Source organism: Narcine bancroftii, chromosome 1 (assembly GCF_036971445.1).
Source record: "Narcine bancroftii isolate sNarBan1 chromosome 1, sNarBan1.hap1, whole genome shotgun sequence".
Classification (NCBI taxonomy): Eukaryota; Metazoa; Chordata; class Chondrichthyes; order Torpediniformes; family Narcinidae; genus Narcine; species Narcine bancroftii.
This window is the reverse complement of record NC_091469.1, coordinates 294992027-295017160: the sequence shown is the minus strand read 5'-3', so window position 1 is coordinate 295017160 and position 25134 is coordinate 294992027. Positions and strand designations below refer to the sequence as shown.

Here is a 25134-nt window from a genome sequence, read left to right as displayed (position 1 = left end):
GGACAGGATGACCCCAGAGGTTAAAATCTTTTGCTGGATCGTTGCTACAACTGTGAACTCGCTTTTATTTCTAAGCAGTTGAATCATTTTTGCGGTCATGTGTGGAGCTGCCTGTATCTGTCTCTCCACATCTGAGGGAAGTAAGCACACAAGTCACAACAGAGCTCATATGACATAATCTTCTAATACCATCTCTAACACTGATTCCCTCAGACACCAATAATTACACTGTTTATCTTTCAATTTGGAAAGCATCAACACATTTTTCAGACATTTGTTCTTAAGCATGTGTGAAAACTGAGCAACCTCAATTTAGAATAAAGCAGTCCAAAGATTTTTGCACACATCTATAAAACAGGTGCAGACAATGAGATGAATCAATGATTTGGCCTTCATGGTTAAATTCAGGCCTTCGCTGAACACACAAAAAGGAATGTTTAAGTCTTTCATTAATTGCTGCCAAGAAATGTAGACTCTTATTTCATGTATTATCTTGTCAAAGTCTGTCCATTCACGATCCTACATTGAACAATATTTTGCTAGAAGGATTGCCTCATTTTGAAAAATCCAGAATTCCACTAGCAAACTTTGTTTGCAGTGGATTTAATTTGAATTGTTTAATTCATCTTGCATTAGCCCATTTAAAAGTGGCACGTCAATTTTCAAGCAAAAATCTCATCTGTAACAGGATGGAAGGGTGCAGGTGAAGTTCTAGCCTATTAACTATTTGTACCATCAATGCAAGCCAATGAATAAACAAAAAAAAAGTTTAATGTCTACAAGTTAAACAGGAAAGGCTGTAGATAGTGTGATTGTAGTGTAATGCACAAAAGTACTGCAGCACTTCAGCAGGTCACACAGCATCTATAACATTTTGTTAATCAACATTTCACCTGCTTTATTTCCTAATAGATGCAGTGTGGCCTGTTGAGTTTCTCCAGTACGTTAATGCCCATAAGTGTCATTTATAGCATATCACGAATTATATTTTGCATATTCAGCACCTGGGATTAGGAATGTCAGAAATATAATTTCTCTGCTACTCCCTCATGATTGCATAAAATCAATACAGAAAGGGAAAAGCAAAGGATCAAATGAAAGATGGACTTGGCATCTGTTCAATCACATTTAATGTCTTCTGCAGATAATAACTCTAATCTAGATTGTTGATGACTGGTGGAAATAAAGGTTAAAAATCATATTTGATATTCAAACCAAGTGTTAATCCAAACCTACTGTTTTTAAAAAAAAATTGGTCTCTGTATTTTGTTTCTCAGTCCCTGGGGAAGTTCAGTCAATAAAATGCATTATTGTTCATGTTTTCCTGTAGTGTTTAAATCTGGGGGGGGTGGGGGGGGGCCTTTGCGGAACACGGGCCCTGCAATTTTAGGATATTCTCATCCTTTTTTAAGACCATCTTTTCCAGACAAAAGTGTAAATAAAACACAGGCTACCCCCTCAGATTCTGAAAATGTCATTCCAATCTACTTAACATTCCGATTTCTCTGGGTAAAAAGAACTGGGTTTAAAATCTGCACTGAGGGTGGTTATTGCAAAGGGATACAATCTCTCAAGTCCCAACAGCCTCATTTAAAATCTGGAGCGAGAAGGCAGGTGCAACTCTGATTTATTCACAGCAACCAAAATATTCCAGATGACCATAATATGAATTTTTTTTTAAACTCTGCTCACAATGGGAACTGGAGCAGAGTTGAAAACAATATGAAGTCAGCCCTGTGGGGCACCTGCCTCGTCTGTCTGGATAGGAGAAATTTAAAATCACAGCCAGTCTGCCTAGAAGGGGATGGGCAGAATCTCTAATGTGGTTTGCAGCCAGAATGTTCAACCCAGAGTAAAATGTCGCGGTCCGGAGCAGACTCCCAAATAATTGCAGAGGACAGATGGAAAACCAGCAAAAAAATGCATGACAAGTCCAGAGAGGAATTCCCACCCACTATCTGCAAGGCGGAAAGTTCCCAGTTTGCTAATAGACAGATACACGCCAACGAATGAGATGTTATGGTTCAGCACCCCGGAAACTTTCTTATCCCCAAACTCTCTTTGCACCGCACGTTCATTCTGATCCATCTCATAATGGATTTTTTTTTTTAAATGCCTTTTACTCGCTTCAGCGTAACACGACAAAAAGTAATGAATAAAATACGCCGAAAGAGTTTGATACTATTCATGACAGAGGCTTCATCCGTGACCACTGACGTGACCCGCAAACCAATGGACCTGACTCGCCGACGCCTGTGCGCGGTGTTGGACGACCTGCCACAGTCCTAGTGCTTAACCTTGCGCTGCCGGCGGCGAGTAAAGATTCTGTGCCAAGGGAGGGAGGGAGGGAGAGGGGAAGAGAGAGCGATTGCATGGATGGTGGTGAGCAAGCTAGGTGAAGGAAAACGATTGATATCTTTGTCCTATTTACCTTGAAACAAATATGCTTTGCTGTTATTATATAATCCCGGTACCTGAGCAACTCCCGACGTTGTGTTATCGAGATCCAGTTCTGTGGTGACATCAATTTGCAACTCAGGGTCCATTCCAACCCCTAAGACTATTGAGATTAAAAAAAACACAACCTTAACTGAACGTTCACAGCACAAAGAGTCAAGCTGAAACGTGACCGAGTTCACTTTCAGCCCCCCCCCCCAAAAAAGTGCTCGCTCGCTGGGAACCCGCCGAGTCCACGAGAATCGCCCCGTGCTTTTGGCTGGTGCTCTTGAAGAGGTGAAGTTTCATCAGTGCCCGGCGTGAATGCCTCAATCCGCCAGTCCCATTCAGCCCGAGGATCTTGGCGTCCCAGCGGGGACGTTGCATCGCCTGTACGCTCGGGGACCGAGCTGGCTCTGGGACACGTTCGGACACCGGGGGGCGGGGGGGAAGCAGTCCTTTGCTTGGATGAATTGTTGTGCTTCCACGTGAAACAAAAATAAAATCGAAGCGGATCAACAAACCGGGAAGCCGATGAGTTTTTAAAAAATCTTTATCCAGCGGTTAACTGGAGGCAGGTGTGAACAGTTTCGGGCAAGCGGCTCTGGCCAACTCCGTGGTGGATAGTTACTGAACTTTAATTTTACTTGCCCGAACCGTTCATGGGCTGACTGGATGCCCGTCTTTCTAATATGACTTGGAAGCCCCAACAGAGGCGCAGGTGCAGGGCGGCTCTGCTAACATTAATAATTGAGCTAACAAGTGCCCACTGGAGGGAGGGGGGGGGGGGGTGTCGTGAGCAACCGTTTGGATATCAAGGCTGCGGCCAGGTCGCTGTGAAATTTGTTCTCAACCCCACGCAAGGCGAACACCTGCAGCCAAATGGTCCGTGCGAAACATTTTAACTCCGCCAAAGGTAATAAGGGAATTAAATCGCGTTTGGGGGTTGAGACGTTGGCAAATCGCGACTGTGAGCCTTGCAGTCAAGAGGCTGTGCTTTCATGCACGTGTCCCGTCGCCTTGTGCGCTGCCCCGAACTCGATCGGCCTCGCAGGAACTTAAACCACCTTTCTGTGCAGGAATTTGATGATCGCCTTACCTGTTTTTGCGGAGAGCAGGAAAGCCAAAATCACGGGAAGTATATCCATTTGCAGCGTGTTGTGGTTTTATTGCAACAAGAAATTGCTGCCACGGCGAGACCCTCTCTACTTTGCGAAAGAGCGTGTGCACAAACTTGCCAGTCAGGCGGAGACTGCCGAGATTTGTGCGATCTGCCAGGCTTGGAGGGGGTTTTTTTGCCCAGGACCAGTCCACCCGCGATGCAGAAGGAGGGGGGGGGGTCGAAGTTTGATTCGCGCATTGGCATTGTCAGGGGAGGAGGGGGGGTGGGAGGAAAGGACTTGTGCAGATCGTCTCAAACGTGTGTAAAACGTTCGACGTGTTCGCCCCCAACGCGTCGCCGCGCACGGTGGGCATTCGAGGTTTCACCTCGCAGCGTTGCCCGGCGATTCGTCGGCCACCCCTCCGATGGATCCAGCGAAAACCCCTCCCAGGATGGGGGGGGAGGGGCTGTGGGGTGGGGAGGTGAGGGTTTGCAAATAAACGGATGGTGGGAGTGCGATTACCCCCCCCTTCCCCCTCCGCCCCGCATCCCGAATGCATTCGTGATTAGATGGTCGAGTGGGGAAGCGGAGTGGCGGCTGCTTTGATTGACAGTTCATCTCCGGGCACAGAAGAAACAAAAAAAACGCCGCCTCTCAATTGACCAGCCAACATTTGACATTTAAAACATTGACATTTATTTTCTCTTTTTTTCTTGAGAGTTACATTATAGGATCATCTCTATTCGCAATATCATATAGGCAAATATATAATGCATTATTTTTACACATAAATACAAAATCTGAGGTAGGGCCTCAAGAATTGTGATCTTTTAAATGAATCAAGCACATTACATGTACAAGATAACCCTATCGAGTATAGGCGATGAAACACGTTAACTTGGAGGTCTGTTGATGTGCACCTGATCATTCTATGGCGGTGGTGGTGACCTGATTGTTTGAGGCACACATCTAGATCCATAGGCAGCAGTACCCCGTATCGAATGCACAGAAATAGACATGGCATTACGTTAAGTAATTAGGAATTCACCTACACAGACGTAGGTCCACTTAAAGTGCCTGAAGACACCCCGTATATTAAATACAAGTGACTATATATATATATGGCAAAAAGTATAGTTTTTTTTAAATTTACGTTTCATGAAATACACCTTGTATATCTGATATTGAAACCCATCAATAAGGCCAATGGTCAACCTGATGTCTTGAAAGACAACGTGTAAATTTAATAAAAATGTACTTCGGCAGCTTTTGACAACCTTACGCTCAGCCAACATAGAAACACACTGTCTTTGGTACCTACTGCCATGGGATGGCTTTTTTTGTGTGGGGGGGGGGACGACAAATAATGGTGCAATTAACGTTAAGGTGCTCAAATGCTGAAAAGGCAAGTAGCACGATGGAGTGGCCAGTTAAATCATGTCACGTTTCCGCGGCAAGAGGAAATAAATGATGATTTGGATTTTGATGGGCTTCAAGGCGACAATCATAATTAATGATATCATCTACACGTGGAGAATGAGCCAGAGGAACAAAAGCCGAACAGAAATACGACCTGAGACCCTTTTAACACGGAAACACACAGACAGGAATATTGACCCAAAAAATCCCCGAAAGTCAACTACTGTAAAGTTAAGTCTAAACTTTTTTTTTAAAAAAGAAAGTTTTATTTTGTTAAACTACGCTATGCTCACCATCTCTACGTTTTCATAAGATATTGAAAGGGACGTGACATCACTAATACGCACGAATGAACACTGTTCACTTGTTTTAAAGCATGAATATCTAGTAGTTACATCAAGAGGGTACAGTCTGGCCAATTACTGGGACGACCCTTGCAGAGGCCAGGTTGTTCCTTTCAAACCCAACATCCCTTGAAAAAGAATTGGGACAGCAAGACTGTACAATGCAGAACTTTTACACTCGTCGAGCATTGGGGGATATAAATAGAATTGTACAATTATTTTTATTTTTCAGCGGCAGATCAAGTCAAAGAGGAACTAGGACGTTGAGGATAGGCACGGTCCACGTGGGCATATTTGGGAGAGGAAGCACATGAAAGGGGAGTGACTGCAAGATCCAGACATCGCCGATGAAGAACTATTTCAACTGGAGAAAGGGAAGGGGGCGGATGTGGAAGCACAAAAAAGGGAGACGACGGGAGAAAATGAAAAGAAGGCTCCAGCCCCAACAACAACAAAAAATGGATTGACAGCGTGAGGGAAATGGGAATCAAGAACCAGGTTTTAAAATGTGCTTGAGTTGCAGTGCGAAGGGATATTGAAATACGTTTTAATTTATTTTTTTTTAAATGTGAAGCAAACAAAAATGCTCAGCTCATATATTTACTGGGAGAGATCGGCGATACTAGAACTGGGATCCTAATTCCATGTCTTTGGGGGGCAGCTTGAGTCCGAGAGAAGAGGTCCCCAGGGGGTCGATCATGTTCATGTAGCGCTGTCCCCGGTGCTGAGTCAGAAAGGGACCCCAGTCTGGTTGAGGACTGCACACCAGCTTAAGTCTCTGAAAATACAGAAGACATGTTCAAGACGAAAGTAATGTATTCACGTCCGATCGTCACCACGAGTATACCATACATACTCGTGTAATCGTCCATACCTTGTAATAGTCGACCACCCACCACCCCCCCCCCTCTTTTTTGGACCCAAAGATCGCATTTTGTATGATCCGGGTAAAATTTCACCGTCTTCCCCCCCCCCTTTTTTATGGCCCAGAGCACCCACTCATTCGACTGCTGATCCTTGCCCCCGGCCCCCCGCCTACATGGGCTCCTGACATCCCGGTACGGTCATGGTCCCTCGCCCGCCCATCCGACACCCCGACCGCGGACTTGCCACCCAAGTTCCCAACGTCTTGAACGACGGAGGTACTTGCCGTGGTCATATGTATGACCCGTGTAAAAGTCGACCCCACCCCACCCAAATTTGACCCAAAAAATTGGTGCAAAAGGTAATTCGCAAAATTGCACCTGCAATCGGCAGGTTTGATCAATGTACCTCGATGAAGCTACCAGGAGCAAGATGCATCTTAATGACAAACATGAGGGGGATCCATATGACAGAAGCAGCCAACATTAACCATCCCATCACCATCGACCAGGCTGGATATTTGTAGTTTTCATATGTCATGGGCTCCCATTGGTAAAAGCTGAAGCAGAGGATGAACTGGAAAATGGAATAAAATATGTATAAATGCATCACATCAGCCATCCAAAGCCTGCAAGTTATTGCAGGTGATCAGCATAAGACAACCCCTCCCTCCTCAAACCACAGAACAATACAGCACAGAAACAGGCCTCTTCGGTCCTTCTAGTCTGTGCCAAACTATTTTTCCACCCAGTCCCACTGACCTGCACCCAATGCATCTCCCTCCATGCCCCTCCCATCCATGTTCTTGTCCAAATTCTTCTTAAATGTTAAAATTGAGCCTGCATTCACCTCCATGGCTGGCAGCTCCTCATTCTTGTAGCTTCATGAGAGCCACTAAACTCCCCCCCCCCCTCTCCATTTGCCCTTATCTCACAAATGCATTAATTGTACGGGAGGAGAATCGCTGTTCATCGACTGAAAAACATTTCTTGATCTGCGTATCAATAGGAGTGTGACAAGCGAGTATTAAATGACTATTTATGTTTCCCAGGTGGAACCAATAGCATATTTCATGCATTTACTCGTTTACCACTGAATTAGTGCGAGCAAGGTATTTTTGTTGGTGTTGTTGTTGAAGGTAAGGCCAAGTCAAGCTTCAGTTTTTTTCCTGAAGCTCAAATACCAATGAAGTACTTGTGAGAAGTGCGGTCATTCATAAATACATTTTCTCACAGCAAGTCCCACAAGGAGCATTGAGATCAATAATCCTAAAACTATCATGATTGGCATGTGCTCAGCTGGGTATTGCCTCATGGTATTTGTTACTTTCATTTGAGAGGGAGGCTGTGACCCCTGGTTAGTACCTCATCTGAGAAGGTGGCACTTCCAAAGTGCAGCAATCTGCCAGGATGCCTCTGCAACTGACAGTCATGAGCATGTGCTCTGGCGTGGGATTTCATTTCAGCTTAGGTATTTTTGAAAGTAATTCCTTTGGTAACTTTGGATATATTGTCCTCTGATGAGAAGGTAACAACATGAATGCAGTGTCAGATTAATTCTGGAAAGAATGATCAGATTTTTCTCTCTGTATTGCACAGCTTCTTCACAGCTCTTTATTTGTTTACATTTAAGAATTGGTAATTCTGCCTCACCTGAAGGAAAAAGAATCTCAGGGCTGTATATGATGTCATGTATGGACTCTGAAAATAAATCTGAATAATTTCCTTTGATAAAACTGATCTTGTGATGAATATTATATAGAATAACAACTGACTGGGTTACATCCACTGCTTGTGATATAATCTTAATTTAGTTGGGATTCTTGAATGACTAAATGAACTGCTCACATTAACCCTCAGACTCAACTATTCATTAAACAATATTTGTTTATATATCTATATGTACCACAATTGTATCATTTGACTGTATGTCTGGTTTTTGCCGTTTCATCAGGTAGAACTTGTGTAATCAGGTAAACTTGATATTATTGAAAATATTTCTGAAAACATTGTTATGAAATCTCACAATATAGCCCAAAAGTTTTGGATTCTTTCATCTGAACCACTTTTTCCCTCCTTTAGGACATTACTTGAAACCTAATTTATTGGTCAACTTTCCTAATGTTCTCTGTTTTGTCTCAATGTAACCAATATTTGTGTCATTGTGCTTCCTTGTAGAGTTTTGGAGCATCTCTCTGTGTTAGTAGAAGCTCACCAATGCACATCCTAGTAGTGGAGAGAAGATTGAATCTGTATCTTATATTTACCGCTCACAGAAATCATGCCTTCCTTTTGTAGCCCCACAGTCCCAATATCCTGAAGTTTCACTTCCATGGATGTCCAGCAGGGCAGAAAAATCTGCAATCTGGGCTCCATGCAGCAGAACTCCAATCCTCAGCTCCATACAATGCTGTAAATAGTCTATCCTATGCAAGTGTATACATAAGAACATAAGAAAATGAGAACATAAGAAAAAAGAGCAGGAGTAGACCAGCCGGCCCATCGAGCCTGCTCCACTATTCAATGTGATCCCCTTATCCCTCAATTCCTGTACTATGTAAAAATCTATTCAACCTTGTCTTCAATATATTAACTAAGGTCACCTCGACCGCTTCAATGGGCAGCAAATTCCACAGATTCACCACCCTGTGGGAACAGCAGTTCCTCCTCATCTCCATCCTAAATCGACCACCCTGAATCTTGAGGCTAGTCCCCTACATCTGGTCTCCCCCACCAATATAAACACCTTACCTACCTCTATCTTACCTATGCCTTTCATAACTTTATATGTTTCCAATGATCCCCACTCATTTCTCAACAGTCTACAAATATCTTTGAAGATCGGAGATATTCAGAAACATGTGGAATACATTTCAGTCATTAAAAATTATTTTACAAAGATCTGATAATTAATGCATCATTTTAGAAAATAGTGAACACATTAATATTCATTATAAAGTCTTTCAGCAAAGAAACGAGACCACAGGCCCAGCTTGTCGATAAAGGAATAACAATAATCTATTATCTTTTGAGGGGGAGGACGTGGACCTGTCCTTGGGCCCGTGCAAAGGAGCTTTTAGGTGGAGTGCAGTGTGCGCAGTACTGGCCCCACCCTTTACACCCATGGTCCGTGTGCTGTGGCCAAGCAAGCTTGGACGTGGCAGCAAGGTCCTTGGGTCGTAGGTTTTATATCGGAGTGACCTTCTCCTATGCAGGTTGCTTAAACGGGCTGAGGAATCAATGAAAAATCACAAACCACTCAGCTTCACATATTTTTAAAAGATCAGTGACCCCATTCAAGAATGGGGCTGAGTTGGTTAAGCCAGCAGGGGAACCATTAGCTACACCTAAGGGTAGCACACAGGAATGGAGTTCTGGAACAAGCTGACACATACTATATAGATTTTTTTTTAAATTTAGACGTTCAGTACAGTAATAGGCTCTTACAGCACGTGAGCCCATGCCTCCCAAGTACATCAATTGACCTACAACTCCCATACCATAAGACATTGGAGCAGAAATGAGCCCATTGAGTCTGACCCACCATTTAATCATTTTTGAAGGGTGGGAGAAAATTGGAGCATTCGGAAAAAAAAACCCACAAAGGCATGGGGAGAATGTCCAAACTTCTTACATACAGCATGCGGATTCAAACCTGGGTCATTCACGCTGTGCTAATTGCTGTGCTAATGAGCAGCTAATGTGCTAATGCAGATAGCCAGCAGTTCCCCATCGAACTCCACAATTCAGCCCAAAGTATCTTTATGTGAAGTAGAAAATGAGGTGTGAAGTTACCACATTACAAATCTAAAGGGGAATGATGCAGAGGGCAGTTTGCTCTTGTGGGGAGCCAGCACAGACACAGAATGGCATCCTTTGTGCTATTCGCATTCTTTGATTCCGTGACTCTTAAGGACTAAAACTAATTTTCCCAGCATAGGACTGGTTAGGGAGCAGCTTAACTTATTAAGACCCCATGGAAGTACAGGAAAGATACTAGCATGGATAATCAGCTGGAAACAGAGAATGAGAAGACATCTTATTCTGGTTGGCTACCTGTTACCAGCCACGTTCCACAGGGGCCGGTAATGGGGCCACTTTTTTTAAGGCTGAATGTTAATGATTTAGATTTTGGAATAAACGGTTTTGTGGCTAAGTTTGCAGATGATACAAAGATTGAGGGGCAGGTAATGAGGAGGCAACAGAGAGACCTGGATCGATTAGGATAATGGACAAGGAAGTGGCAAATGAAATACGATGTTAAAAAGTGTGTGGTTGTTCACTTTGGTAAAAGGAATAAAAGGGGCAGACTATTTATTTGCATGGGGAGAAAATTCAAAATTTGGAGGTGCAAAGGGACTTTGAAGTTCCCATGCAGGGGTGGGCAACCTTTTTAAAAAAAAAATCTCATATTCGACTTTAAGTATTCCCTGTGCCATAAGTGCTCTGTGACAAGCAAGAGGTTTCTTCAGGTGGTATGTGAGTGGACAAGATCTCCATCCTCAATCGATGGTCAGAACACTTCCAATCCCTTTTCAGTGCCAACCGCTCAGTCCAAGAATCCGCCCTGCTCCAGCTCCCTCAACAACCCTTGAGGCTAGAGCTGGATGAGGTCCTCACCCGGGAAGAGACATATAAGGCAATTGAACAACTGAAAAGTGGCAAAGCAGCAGGTATGGATGGAATCCCCCCAGAGGTCTGGAAGGTTGGCGGCAAAGCTCTGCATACCAAACTGCATGAGTTTTTCTTGCTCTGCTGGGACCAAGGAAAGCTGCCTCAGGACCTTTGTGATGCCATCATCATCACCCTGTACAAAAACAAAGGCAAGAAATCAGACTGCTCAAACTACAGGGGAATCACGCTGCTCTCCATTGCAGGCAAAATCTTCGCTAGGATTCTCCTTAATAGACTAATACCTAGTGTCCTCCCAGAATCACAGTGTGGCTTTCACGGAAACAGAGGAACTACTGACATGGTCTTTGCCCTCAGACAGCTCCAAGAAAAGTGCAGAGAACAAAACAAAGGACGCTACATCACCTTTGTTGACCTCACCAAAGCCTTTGACACCGTGAGCAGGAAAGGGCTCTGGCAAATACTAGAGCGCCTCGGATGCCCCTCCAAGTTCCTCAACATGGTTATCCAACTGCACGAAAACCAACAAGGATCGGGTCAGATACAGAAATGAGCTCTCCGAACCCTTCTCCATTGACAATGGCATGAAGCAAGGCTGCGTCCTCGCACCAACCCTCTTTACTATCTTCTTCAGCATGATGCTGAAACAAGCCATGAAAAACCTCAACAATAAAGACGCTGTTTACATCCGGTACCGCACGGATGGCAGTCTCTTCAATCTGAGGCGCCTGCAAGCTCACACCAAGACACAAGAGCAACTTGTCCGTGAACTACTCTTTGCAGATGATATCGCTTTAGTTGCCCATTCAGAGCCAGCTCTCCAGCGCATGACGTCCTGTTTTGCGGAAACTGCCAAAATGTTTGGCCTGGAAGTTAGCCTGAAGAAAACTGAGGTCCTCCATCAGCCAGCTCCCCACCATGACCGCCACATCTCCATCAGGCACACAGAACTCAAAACGGTCAACCAGTTTACCTACCTCGGCTGCACCATTTCATCTGATGCAAGGATCGACAAAGAGATAGACAACAGACACGCCAAGGCAAATAGCGCCTTTGGAAGACTACACAAAAGAGTCTGGAAAAACAACCACCTGAAGAAACACACAAAGATCAGCGTGTACAGAGCCGTTGTCATGCCCACACTCCTGTTCGGCTCTGAATCATGGGTCCTCTACCAGCATCACCTACAGCTCCTAGAATGCTTCCATCAGCGCTGTCTCCACTCCATCCTCAACATTCATTGGAATTAATTCATCACCAACATCGAAGTACTCGAGCTGGCAGAGTCCGCAAGTATCGAATCCATGCTGCTGAAGACCCAACTGCGCTGGGTGGGTCACATCTCCACAATGAAGGACCGTCGCCCTCCCAAGATCATGTTCTATGGCGAGCTCTCCACTGGCCACCGAGACAGAGGTGCGCCAAAGAAGAGGTACAAGGACTGCTTAAAGAAATCTCTTGGTGCCTGCCAAATTGACCACCGCCAGTGGGCTGATATCGCCTCCAACCGTGCATCTTGGCGCCTCACAGTTCGACGGGCAGCAACCTCCTTTGTAGAAGACCACAGAGCTCACCTCACTGACAAAAGACAAAGGAGGAAAAACCCAACACCCAACCCCAGCCAACCAATTTTCCCTTGCAACCGCTGCAACCGTGCCTGCCTGTCCCGCATGGGACTCATCAGTCACCAACGAGCCTGCAGCAGACGTGGACATACCCCTCCATAAATCTTCGTCCGTGAAGCCAAGCCAAAGATGTGAGTGGAAAGAAAAAAATCTTTGAAAAACCACCCTTTTAATTGAACCTAATTGACTCATTATGTGCACAGTTTCATTACTCCAAAGAAAATGGGCCAATGACAATTTTTCTCAAGCAAAATATTTCAGTAACAATTGGGTCTAGAGCAGCATTGCTTATGTGCCTTAAGCAATCTCTTACCAATCACAGAGCACTTATGGCATAGGGAATACTTAAGATGGAATGTGAGTTTTAAAAGAAAGGTTGCTCACCCCTGCTCTAAAGGTTAACCTCCAGGTTAAGTCAGTGGTGAAGAAGGCAAATGTTGACATTCATATCTAGAATAATATGATACAAGAGCAGGGATGTAACGTTGAGGCTTTATAAAAGCACTGGTAAGGCCTCATGTGGAGAATGGTGTACAGTTTTGGGCTGAAGAAAGGATGTGCTGGCATTGGAGAAGGTTCAAGGAGGATTTACAAGAATCATTCCTGGAACGAAGAGATTATCTTACGAGGACTTATCATTGCTCTTGCGCCAAATTATCTTTTTCTGCTCCTAAGGTCTTATAGTTGTTGCCACTATCTTTATCAAGCTCAGAAGGAAGAGCTGAGGGTGACTTGAGTCCTCAATGATCTCCCTCATTGGGGTTTTCTTGTGTTACGTCTGTCTCTGCTGAAGATAATGATTGATTTCTGCGATTAGACGACCCATTATCACCTAACTATGAGTCTGGTAGAAAGGAAATCAGATTGAGCATCAATCACCTGTATCTAACAATTGTTGCATTTTGATATTTGTATTCCAGAGTTCATTATAGTATTGAAAGTGCTCAACAAAGTGTACTCGTAATGGACAATGAAACATATTTAACTGCTTAAAACTATGGTACGTACTGTAAGGATTGTAGGAGTGAAAAATGCCCAGCAAATTCGCCAGAAATAGCTAGGCTGAAATCCAATCATCATTTCTATGTCTTCACAAAATCTTTTCAATCCTATTAACACAAAAAAAAACATCCCAGAAAATTAACCAATGTTCTTTGCACGAGAAAGGTGGTGAGAGTAATTGCCAGCCATTATAGGGAACACCATGATTGGAAGATAGCTTAATTCAGACAAAAGTTGTATACCTGCAAGAAATGCAAACTTAAATGCATTGAAACTGATCAGTTACACTGGCCACTTTGACTTTCAGCTTCCAAATGCTCATACATTCCGATGTGACTGCAATGAACCCAGAATCCACCAGGTTTACTTCAGTATTGCACTTTACAGTGGGATGATTTCAACATGGGTAAAAGCAACTCACAAACTTCAGAAACCGATGCATAAAACAAAAGTCAAAAAACAATCTGGTCAAAGAGCTCGGCAAGTCAAGCAGCATTAGTGGAAGGAAGAGAACTCTTAATTTTTTGGGGTATCAGTCTCTGTTTTTGCTCCAAATTTCGTCATCTCAGTCACTTGTGTGTCTCCACCTAAAACAAAGAACTGGGCAGTCAATTGAAGGGTATTTGGGCATTCAATTGACCAAAATGAATTAACAATATTTTATTTCTAATTTGTTTATATTCGTGAAGCATTTTACTGATTATTCTACAGGTGTCTGAATACATATGTGTTTGCAGAAACAAAACCTAACATCATATGTTAGTAAGGCATTTGACTAGGTCTCCAATGAGAGACTCATTCAGAAAGTCACGAGGTGGGATCCAAAGAACCTTGCCTGCGTAGATTCAGAATTGGCTAGACTGTTGAAAGCAGAGAGTGGACAAAACATACTCTGCCTGGTGGTCGCTGACTAGTGTAGTTCTGGGACCCCTGCTCTTTGTGATTTTTACGTGACCTAGATGAAGAAGCAGAAGGATGGGTCAGAAGGTTTGCAGATGATATGAAGGCTGGAGCAGTTGTGGATAGAGCTGAAGGTCGTCGTAGGTTATAAAAGGATATAGACAGGATACAGAGTTGGGTGGAAAAATTGCAGATGGAGTTAAATCCAGACAAGTGTAAGGTGATACATTTTGTAAGGTCAAACCTGAAGACTGAGTACAGGGTTAATTGTTGGATACTTCACAGTGTGGGACATTGGGGTCCAAATCTAAACATCTCTCAAGGTTGCTGCGCAAATTAATAAGATAATTAAGAAGGCCTATGGGATCCTGGACTTCATTAGTTGGGGGATTGAGTTCAAGAGTCAAGAAGATATGTTGTAATCTCTGGTGAGACCATACTTAGAATATTGTGTTCAGTTCTGGTCACCTCATTCTAGAAAGAATGTAGAAGCTATGGAGAGGGTGCAGAGAAATTTAACTCTAGGATTTTTCCTGGAATGGAAAATAAGTCTTCTGAGACAAGGTTAGCAGAGTTCACAAGATCAGAAAATCACAAGTGAAAGGAAAAGAAGAAGACCATTTGGCCCATCGAGTCTGCTCTGTGAAACCTCCCTGAGTTAGGACTTTTCTCAATGGAGCGAAGAAGGATGAGAGATGGCTTAATGGAGGTCTACAAGATTCTGAGACGCGTAGATAAGGTAGGTGGCATCACAAAGGTCCTGAGGTAGTTTTCCTTGGTCCCAACAAAGCATGAAAAACTCATGCAGTTTGGCATGCAGAGTTTTGCCGCCAGCCTTCCAGACCTCTGGGGGGGGATTCCATCCATACCTGCTGCTTTACCACTTTTCAGTTGTTCGATTGCCTTATATGTCTCATCCTGGGTGAGGGCCTCATCCAGCTCTAGCCTTAGGGGCTGTTGAGGGAGCTGGAGCAGGGCGGAATCTTGGACTGAGCGGTTGGCACTGAAAAGAGATTGGAAGTGTTCTGACCATCGGTTGAGGATGGAGATCTTGTCGCTGAGGAGGACTTTGCCGTCTGAGCTGCGCAGCAGGCTTTGGACTTGGGGTGAGGGGCCGTACACAGCCTTTAGAGCCTCGTAGAAACCCCTGAAGTCGCTAATGTCCGCGCTGAGCTGTGTTCGTTTGGCGAGGCTAGTCCACCACTCATTTTGGATCACCCGGAGTTTGCGCTGAAGATGGCTGCATGCGCGACGGAAGGCTTGTTTCTTCTCTGGACAGGACGGCTTTGTAAGGTGAGCCTGGTGGGCAGCTCGCTTCTTTGCCAGCAGCTCCTGGATTTATCAGATTGCTCAAACTACAGGGGAATCACGCTGCTCTCCATTGCAGGCAAAATCTTCGCTAGGATTCTACTAAATAGAATAATACCTAGTGTCGCCGAGAATGTTCTCCCAGAATCACAGTGCGGCTTTCGCGCAAACAGAGGTACTACTGACATGGTCTTTGCCCTCAGACAGCTCCAAGAAAAGTGCAGAGAACAAAACAAAGGACTCTACATCACCTTTGTTGACCTCACCAAAGCCTTCGACAACGTGAGCAGGAAAGGGCTTTGGCAAATACTAGAGCGCATCGGATGTCCCCCAAAGTTCCTCAACATGATTATCCAACTGCACGAAAACCAACAAGGTCGGGTCAGATACAGCAATGAGCTCTCTGAACCCTTCTCCATTAACAATGGCGTGAAGCAAGGCTGTGTTCTCGCACCAACCCTCTTTTCAATCTTCTTCAGCATGATGCTGAACCAAGCCATGAAAGACCCCAACAATGAAGACGCTGTTTACATCCGGTACCGCACGGATGGCAGTCTCTTCAATCTGAGGCGCCTGCAAGCTCACACCAAGACACAAGAGAAACTTGTCCGTGAACTACTCTTTGCAGACGATGCCGCGTTAGTTGCCCATTCAGAGCCAGCTCTTCAGCGCTTGACGTCCTGCTTTGCGGAAACTTCCAAAGTGTTTGGCCTGGAAGTCAGCCTGAAGAAAACTGAGGTCCTCCATCAGCCACCTCCCCACCATGACTACCAGCCCCCCCACATCTCCATCGGGCACACAAAACTCAAAACGGTCAACCAGTTTACCTATCTCGGCTGCACCATATCATCAGATGCAAGGATCGACAAATGAGATGGACAACAGACTCGCCAAGGCAAATAACGCCTTTGGAAGACTACACAAAAGAGTCTGGAAAAACAACCAACTGAAAAACCTCACAAAGATAAGCGTATACAGAGCCGTTGTCATACCCACACTCCTGTTCGGCTCCGAATCATGGGTCCTCTACCGGCATCACCTACGGCTCCTAGAACGCTTCCACCAGCGTTGTCTCCGCTCCATCCTCAACATCCATTGGAGCGCTTTCATCCCTAACGTCGAAGTACTCGAGATAGCAGAGGTCGACAGCATCGAGTCCACGCTGCTGAAGATCCAGCTGCGCTGGGTGGGTCACGTCTCCAGAATGGAGGACCATCACCTTCCCAAGATCGTGTTATATGGCGAGCTCTCCACTGGCCACCGTGACAGAGGTGCACCAAAGAAAAGGTACAAGGACTGCCTAAAGAAATCTCTTGGTGCCTGCCACATTGACCACCGCCAGTGGGCTGATATCGCCTCAAACCGTGCATCTTGGCGCCTCACAGTTTGGCAGGCAGCAACCTCCTTTGAAGAAGACCGCAGAGCCCACCTCACTGACAAAAGGCAAAGGAGGAAAAACCCAACACCCAACCCCAACCAACCATTTTTCCCCTGCAGCCGCTACAACCGTGTCTGCCTGTCCCGCATCGGACATGTCAGCCTCAAACGAGCCTGCAGCTGACGTGGACTTTTACCCCCTCCATAAATCTTCGTCCGCGAAGCCAAGCCAAAGAAGATAAGGTAGACAGCCGGAGTCTTTTTTTCCCAGGGAAGGAGGAGCAAACACCAGAGGACATCTCCACAAAGGGGAGGGAGGAAAGTTTAAGGCATCAGGAGAAGTTGGGGGTGCCTGGAATGCCTTGCCAGGGGCAGTAGTGGAGGCTGAAACATTAGGGGCATTTAAGAGACTCTTGGATAGGCACACGGATGAAAGAAAAAAATAAAGGGTTACGAGGAAGGAAGGATTTAGTTTTTTTGTGGGGGTAGGAATATAGGGCCAACACAACAGCAATGGCCCAAGGGCCTGTACTGTACTGCAGTGTTCTATTGCTCTAACAGGGAAATGGCAGCATGCAACTTGACTCTAGTTCTTCTCAATTATTCTTTTGACGGGGACCGGTACACGCAGTATAAATGGAACACAAGCCTGCTCTACCTTTCTGTGATTGACTGTACTTTCGAACGTAGGGAAGAGTGCCCATTACTCCATGAGTGATATCATATTGGGTTTAGTTCAATGGTGTTGTGGGGGTGGGGGGGACGACTCATAATCCATGCGTGCAGTTGTGAATTTTCTCTCAGGGGAGTTGCAAATTGAACAGTGCGCCAATAACCATCGATTGAACATCTGTTTGAATGTGTGAAAGAGTCTCATGCTCTCAGTGGTGTAACCTGCTGGTCATTGTGCACTCTGCAAATGTAATCTTGGCTTTGCGTATCAGGGCTGCAAATATGATTACTCTCCTCTTCAACTTTCAGAACCTTTGTCTGGATTTAATTTTAATCTGTGCAATTTTTCATTGTCTTTTGGTCAGAAGCCAAACGTTAAGGTACAAGTATCTTGTTCCTGCCATCATTGGTTTTACAATAACAGATATCCACAATGAAAGAACAGTAGTACAAAGTGTTAAATTTTAATTTTAGCATAGAGCATAGTAACAGGCCATTTTGGCCCACAAGTCTGTGCCACCCAATTAATCTACACCATGATACATTTCGAATGGTGGGAGGAAACCGGAGCCCACCTCCCCCCCCCCCCCCCCCCCCCACCACCCCCAGGGAAATCCAACACAGACAGGGGGAGAACATGCAAACTCCTTCCTGAATGCAATGAACTTTTACCATAGCTGGCTCACTAAAAAAAATTCATTTGGATGTAATGAAAGGTGATGATTGTAAAAGCCTGTTTAAATATCCAAAGGTGTATTTGAATTTTGTTCCTTTCTTCCAATGTGTGGATATTTGCAGAAAGGTCGCCACCGTGTGGCAGACAGGAGCATGTCTCGCCGAATGAACTCTTTCAGCAAGTCCAGCCATTTCTGTTCATTCTGGGAGTGGTGCAGACTGTTGCTGGGAGACAAAAGTCAGTATCCAGGTAGCACTGGGATGGACTCCCAACGCCACCATTTTAATTAGCCTTGGAGGGGTTTGAGTGTGATTTAAATGTCACAGTAAAAAGGGATGAAAATGTTGTGGCGTTTTGCATGCGCCACTTTAAACAAGAGTAATATAATTGCCTCACACCCAGGAAGAGGTTGGCAATAGCAAGGATGCTCACCACAGGAGTGAGCATCCCTAGAATTGCCCTTATTACTTGGAAAGCTCCATGCAAAATTAGGGCCAAGGCAGAAAGCCAGCGAACATGGAACAGTACATTTTTGTTACTGGAAGACAGATCCCAGAAAGGATCTCAAAAGCTCAATGCTTGATCCTTTGTATTTTGCAATTGAATATTAAAGATTTTAAAATAAGTGCAGTGTGCAATAAAGAAGCTTGTGGATGATACCATGTAATTGACAATAAGCAGGAAGGAGTTGGACTCCAGGAGGATGTAGATAGTCATGTCAATTGGGTGGAAAGTGGCAAATAGTGTTTAGTCCCGAGAAAGGTGAGGAAACGCCATCGAGAAGAGGCAATAATGCGACAGGGACACAGATAATGATGGGATGTTGAGTAGCAGGGAAGAACAGAGGACTTGCAGTGATCATTCAAGAAAGCAAGGACAAGCAGGTAAGGTGGCTAAAAAAAAGGATATGTAATGATCCGTGCTAGCAGAGGCAAAGAATACAAGAACAAGGAAGCAATGTTGGAACTGTCTATGATATTAGGGAACAGTTTGTGTACTCATACAGCTCTGGTCATAACATAATGGGAAAGGTGACGATGGCACTGGTGAAGGTACACAAAAGCCTTAAAATAATGTTGCGAGGACTGGAGAATGTTGGCCATGTGGAAAAATTAGCGAAGCTGTGAGTATTTCCCTTGCCACAGGGGAGACTTAATTGTGTTGTTTCAAGTCACGAAAGGCCAATTGTGAAGAGACAAATTATGAAGGGACAAGTTATGAAGGGCCAATTGTGAAGACTAGCCTATTCCCTTCAGTAGATGACTGAAAAATCAGATTCATCTTTGTTAAGTAATTGGTGTAAGGTTATGATATTTTTTCTTACCCAGAAACCCACTACTGATTGGTAGAAAGTCCATCACATTTAAATAGCACTTTTACTGAAGAATTATCATCTGTCTGGCTACAGAACTAACATTGGAAGGAAGGAAGAACTGGGCAGGTCTCTTTGTAAGCACCACAGACACTATGGATTTTTTTTCCATTGGCATAATTCTTCATTGATTCGAGGAAAGAGTTGACTCACAGGAAGTGACAGATACTATAACCCCCATAGCAGGCCTGAGGTAAAATGAGAACAGTGCTATAACATATTCCCACACACTTTACACTTTGGTTTAAGAGTAGAAAAATGTTAAGCATAAAGGAAAGGAATATAATTTTGACGGTGGTTATCACATCCTAGGTTATGCCAATACTTTTACAGTCATATCAGCATCCGACAACAATAATACAAGGAATGATGAGGAAATCAATTTTTGTTTTAACTGTTGTCCAGGGCTCTGCCTTTCTTTGTGTTCTGCCATTGGATCCTTTATGCACACTTTAATGTTTTGCTTTGTATCCAATGTGATTCTTACTGCGTGAAGTTTCAGTCTAGATGAGATACTCTGCTTCCTGAAGTGAGACAGGTGGTAGTCATCTCTACCACAACATAGAGAAGGTGGCAGTCAAGCCCAGCCAATGTTCACAGTCATCTCAACCGCAACAGAGAGAAGGTGGCAGTCAAGCCCAGCCAATGTTCACAGTCATCTCAACCGCAACAGAGAGAAGGTGGCAGTCAAGCCCAGCCAATGTTCACAGTCATCTCTACCGCAACAGAGAGAAGGTGGCAGTCAAGCCCAGCCAATGTTCACAGTCATCTCAACCGCAACAGAGAGAAGGTGGCAGTCAAGCCCAGCCAATGTTCACAGTCATCTCTACCGCAGCACAGAGAAGGTGGCAGTCAAGCCCAGCCAACATTCGCAGTCATCTCTATCACAGCAGAGGGAAGGTGGCAGTCAAGCCCGGCCAATGTTCACAGTCATCTCAACCACAACAAAGAGAAGGTGGCAGTCAAGCCTAGCCAATGTTCACAGTCATCTCAACCGCAACAGAGAGAAGGTGGCAGTCAAGCCTAGCCAATGTTCACAGTCATCTCAACCGCAACAGAGAGAAGATGGCAGTCAAGCCCAGCCAATGATCACAGTCATCTCTACCACAGCAGAGAGAAGGTGGCAGTCAAGCCCAGCCAATGTTCTCAGTCATCTCTACCACAGCAGAGAGAAGGTGGCAGTCAAGCCCAGCCAATGTTCACAGTCATCTCTACCTCAGCATAGAGAAGGTGGCAGTCAAGCCCAGGCAACATTCGCAGTCATCTCTACCACAGCAGAGGGAAGGTGGCAGTCAAGCCCAGCCAACATTCACAGTCATCTCTACCACAGCAGAGTGAAGGTGGCAGTCAAGCCCAGCCAACATTTACAGTCATCTCTACCACAGCAGAGAGAAGGTGGCAGTCAAGCCCATGTGCATCACATTGCTGTTAACATTGACTGAGTCATCTCAAGCATAGACCAGAGAACAAGAAAGCAATGCAATAATTTGCCACGCCTGTTAAATTATGCACACCATGATTCCAGCAATCACCCATCAAATGTCAACACTGCTCACGCTAAGACAAGGGATTATGTGGCAGTGCGTGAGTTGGTTTACTATAATTTCTGTACCACGTTAAAACGGCAAAGTGGGAATTATCTGGGGCAATGTATCTCTGTCTCGCGTTTTAAATGTAGATTTTTTTCCTACAATGTGACTGAAAAAGTTATCAAAGTAACTAATGACCCCACATGAGGATTACCACTCATGCTAGAAAAGGAAAAACTCAGCAAGGTGCTGAATTGACTCACTTTGCATTAAGGTATGGAATTATACTCATTCAATGATTGATACACATATTGACACAAAATGTAGATCTCAAATACTTTCGAGGAACTTTGCAAAATACAAGAAAAAGAGTGGATTAAATAGAGTAGCCTTACCATATATATATGAAACTCCAACTAGTTCAAATATCGCAATGATGACAAGGGAATAGGAAGCTGCATAAGTGTCCACCAGCTGCAGCATGTAGATCCCACTCTAGTACCATAAAATAAAAAAAAGAATCATTATCACCAGCACAGAAAGTTCTGAAACCGAAATATTTTAGCTTGTGTTGTGTTGTGACACTGTTACCCACTCTTCGTCTGCAATGTAAGAAAATATAAAAGCAATTCGGACCCTTTTGCTCTTTGGACCTGTTACCGCATACAATAAAACACCAGCATTTGTCGATTGGACAAGAGATGAATGCAAAAAAACAATCTTTCCTGTCTGTGGGACTGCGTCCACCCCCACCATTTAGCTTCTACGTTTTGCTCATACCTTGATGAAGGGCTCAAGCCCAAAATGTTGGTTCTGTGTCTTTATCTTTGCTACATAAAGGACACTGTTTGACCTGCTGAGTTTCTCCAGCCTTGTATTTTTACTTTTCCTGTCTCATTCCGTTTTCTACACCAAGTAATAGTCCCATTCCCTTGTCATGTTGCTGTCATTAATTTGCCAGAGATTTTCAGAAAATCCTGCCTACAAATTGGATTTTTTTTTGACGTTCTTAGCATAAGCAATTGATAACATTTTGCACAAATCAATTAAAAGGCTCTGATCGATGGCAAGGTCACCACCAATTCATCTTGCACCAATGCCAATCCTCGGAAAATGAGGCTGGCAGATGATATGAAACATCAATAAGACAATGAAGATACAAAATGGATCTCCCTGAACAACAGAGAGTCATAGAATTTGGCCCCAAAACTCCAGTCTATTTCTGGTGGTGGGGGAAATGTCATATGTTCACAGCTAATGCTGGCAATATCAAGTGTTCTTAAGTGAATTATGCATGAGAGGTAACTCAAATAAATAGTAAAATATTTTTAATGTGTATGTTTACTTGAAAGTGATTTTGGTGAAGGGATATTACATCTTGTTTAAATCTGGTTCAAATATTACATTACATTCATGGACGACTATCATAACCTTAAGCTGCAGTGTTGATTTGGAATTTTGTCATGGTGCTGTCCCTCTCCAAGACTATGCCACTTGGATTTTTGAATGTTAATCCTCAGCCTTGCTTCGGGGAAGGGGTTTAGAAATTATTTATTTTGTTATATTTTATTGTACCATTGTGATTGCGCTTTTGAATTTGTGCATATGAACTTTTTTTTCCTAGTCCTGTAGCACATTTCATAATTGTATTGTAAAAATATCAATAAAAAAGAAAGAAGTTTTTGATGTCTCTTTAGTGCATCACATTGATCATAAGAAATAGGTGCAGGAGTCCGCCATCCGGCCCCTTGATCCCGCCCCGCCATTCAATGATCTGACCATTGACTCAGCTCCACCAACCTGCCTTTTCTCCATATCCCTTAATTCCTTTTTTTTAATGTAAAAATCTATCTAACTGAACCTTAAATATGTTTAATGAAGTCGCCTCAACTGCTTCCCTGGGTAGAGAATTCCACAGATTCTCTACTCTCTGGAAAAAACAGTTTTTCCTCATCTCCACCTTAAATCTACTCCCTTGAATCTTGATCCTGTTTCCCCTAGTTCTGGTCTCACCTACCAGCAAAAACAATTTTCCTGCCTTTATCTTATCTCTCCCTTTCCTAATTTTATATCTTTCTATAGGACTTCTTCTCATTCTTTTGAATTTGCGTGAGTATAATCCCATTTGATTTAGTCTGTCCTCGAAGGTCAACCCCCTCATCTCCAGGATCAACCTGGTGAACCTCCTCTGGTCTGCCTTCAAGACCAGAACATCCTTCAAGTATGGAGACCAGAACTGTACACAATACTCCAGGTGCAGCATCATCAGTATCTTGTGCAGTTGTAGCATGACCTCCCTGCTCTTGAATTAAATTCCTCTAGCGATAAAGACCAACATTGTATTTGCCTTCTAAATAACCTGTTTTACCTGCAACCCAACTTTTTGCAATTCATGCACAAGCACTCCCAAATCCTTCTGCACTACAGCATGCTGCAGTTTTTCACCATCTGCTCTTCTATTTTTTCCTTCCAAAGTAGATGACCTCGCATTTACTAACATTGTACTCCATCTGCCAGACCTTTACCCACTCACCTAACTTAACTATATCCTTCTGCAGCCTCTCCACATCCTCTGTACAATTTGCTTTTCCACTCAATTTAGTATCATCCACAAACTTGGCTACACTACAGTCTTCCAAATCATCTATGTGAATGGTGAACAGCTGTGGGCCCAGCACTGACCCCTGGGGAACCCCACTTACCACTGTCTGCCAATCAGAAAAACACCCATTTATCCCGACTCTCTGCCTCTGTCAGTTAACCAATCCTTAATCCATGCCAATATACTTTCCCCAACTCCATTCATCTGAACTTATTGATAAGTCTCTATGTGACACTTTATCAAACGCCTTCTGGAAATCCAAATATACAACATCAACCTGTTCCCCTCTATCTACCGCACCCATTATATCCAAGAAATCTAGCAATTTTGTCAAACAAGACCTGCCCTTTCTGAATCCATGCTGCATCTGCCTGATAGAACCCCTTCATTCTAAATGCAATGGAACATTGCTATATAAATTGTTAAAGAAAAGACAACTCTGTATGAAATGGTCTAACATTAAGGGGCAAAGCATGATGGACCGTGGAGTCAAAAATAATGCTAAATGCAAAAACAGAGATCTGAAGTAGAATGATATTTGCAGAATGTGAAAGTCATGGCACTAATTTTGACTGTACTTGGTTCTTGAAGCATATAAAGTAGGACCACTGCATTAATTAAGAGATCAAATAAGGAGTTGTCAAATTCAAGGATCATGGTACAGATGCAGCTCTGTTTGTGGCAGAGTCTCTTTCAAGGAATAGCACAGACAGTGAGAGGGTAAATAGAAGGATAACACAAAAAGGAAATACAAGGCCAGTAATAAATAGAACATATGCATTTTTGGAAGGAAAAGAGATAAACTATCTTGGGAAATTAACAGATGGCAAAATCAGAAAGAAATGCTGTATAGAGTTGGAGAAGAGTGAAAGCTCAATAGGAAAAGACCCTATAGATAACAGTACGAAGTGGGAAGAAAAGAGATTGTGCTAGGCCACAGTCCCTTAAAAGCAGAGACATTGAAGTTTCGAGGAATAGACTGCGATCAATGATTGTGTCTTTGTACTGGATGAAGCTGACTTAATTACTGTGTTGCGCTTAAAGTCAATATACTCATGTCCACCATGTCAGTGAATCATGAAGTCAGGGAAGCAGGTACTGCAACCCATTGAGTCCATGCAACAGAAGCCTAACAGCCTAAATATGCATAAGATTGTCTAATTTTGGAAGCTAAGCAGGCTCAGGCCTGGTCAGTACTTGGAGAACCAGAAACTGTAGGTTTCAGCTGTAGGTTTCTATGAGGGGTGCTGGACAAAGTGGCAACTCTCTGTCTG

At 43.9% G+C, this 25134-nt stretch overlaps 1 protein-coding gene and 1 long non-coding RNA gene across 2 annotated transcripts in view; one reads left to right on the top strand and one right to left on the bottom strand.

Annotated features, from left to right (window-relative positions):
• Positions 1-25134, top strand: part of LOC138746661 (uncharacterized) — a 79118-nt gene that overhangs the window by 50621 nt on the left and 3363 nt on the right. The window contains exon 2 of the long non-coding RNA XR_011347039.1: positions 5535-5800. This is a non-coding gene — a long non-coding RNA (uncharacterized lncRNA). The remainder of the gene's footprint in view (positions 1-5534; positions 5801-25134) is intronic.
• The window catches only part of slc6a5 (solute carrier family 6 member 5), a 65534-nt gene continuing 46237 nt past the window's right edge, over positions 5838-25134 (bottom strand). Inside the window, exons 12-15 of the mRNA XM_069904931.1 lie at positions 21654-21753; positions 13431-13531; positions 6575-6742; positions 5838-6080 (exon numbers count right to left, since the gene is read on the bottom strand). Coding sequence (XP_069761032.1) covers positions 5925-6080; positions 6575-6742; positions 13431-13531; positions 21654-21753 — 525 coding nt within the window. The 3' untranslated portion in view covers positions 5838-5924. The remainder of the gene's footprint in view (positions 6081-6574; positions 6743-13430; positions 13532-21653; positions 21754-25134) is intronic.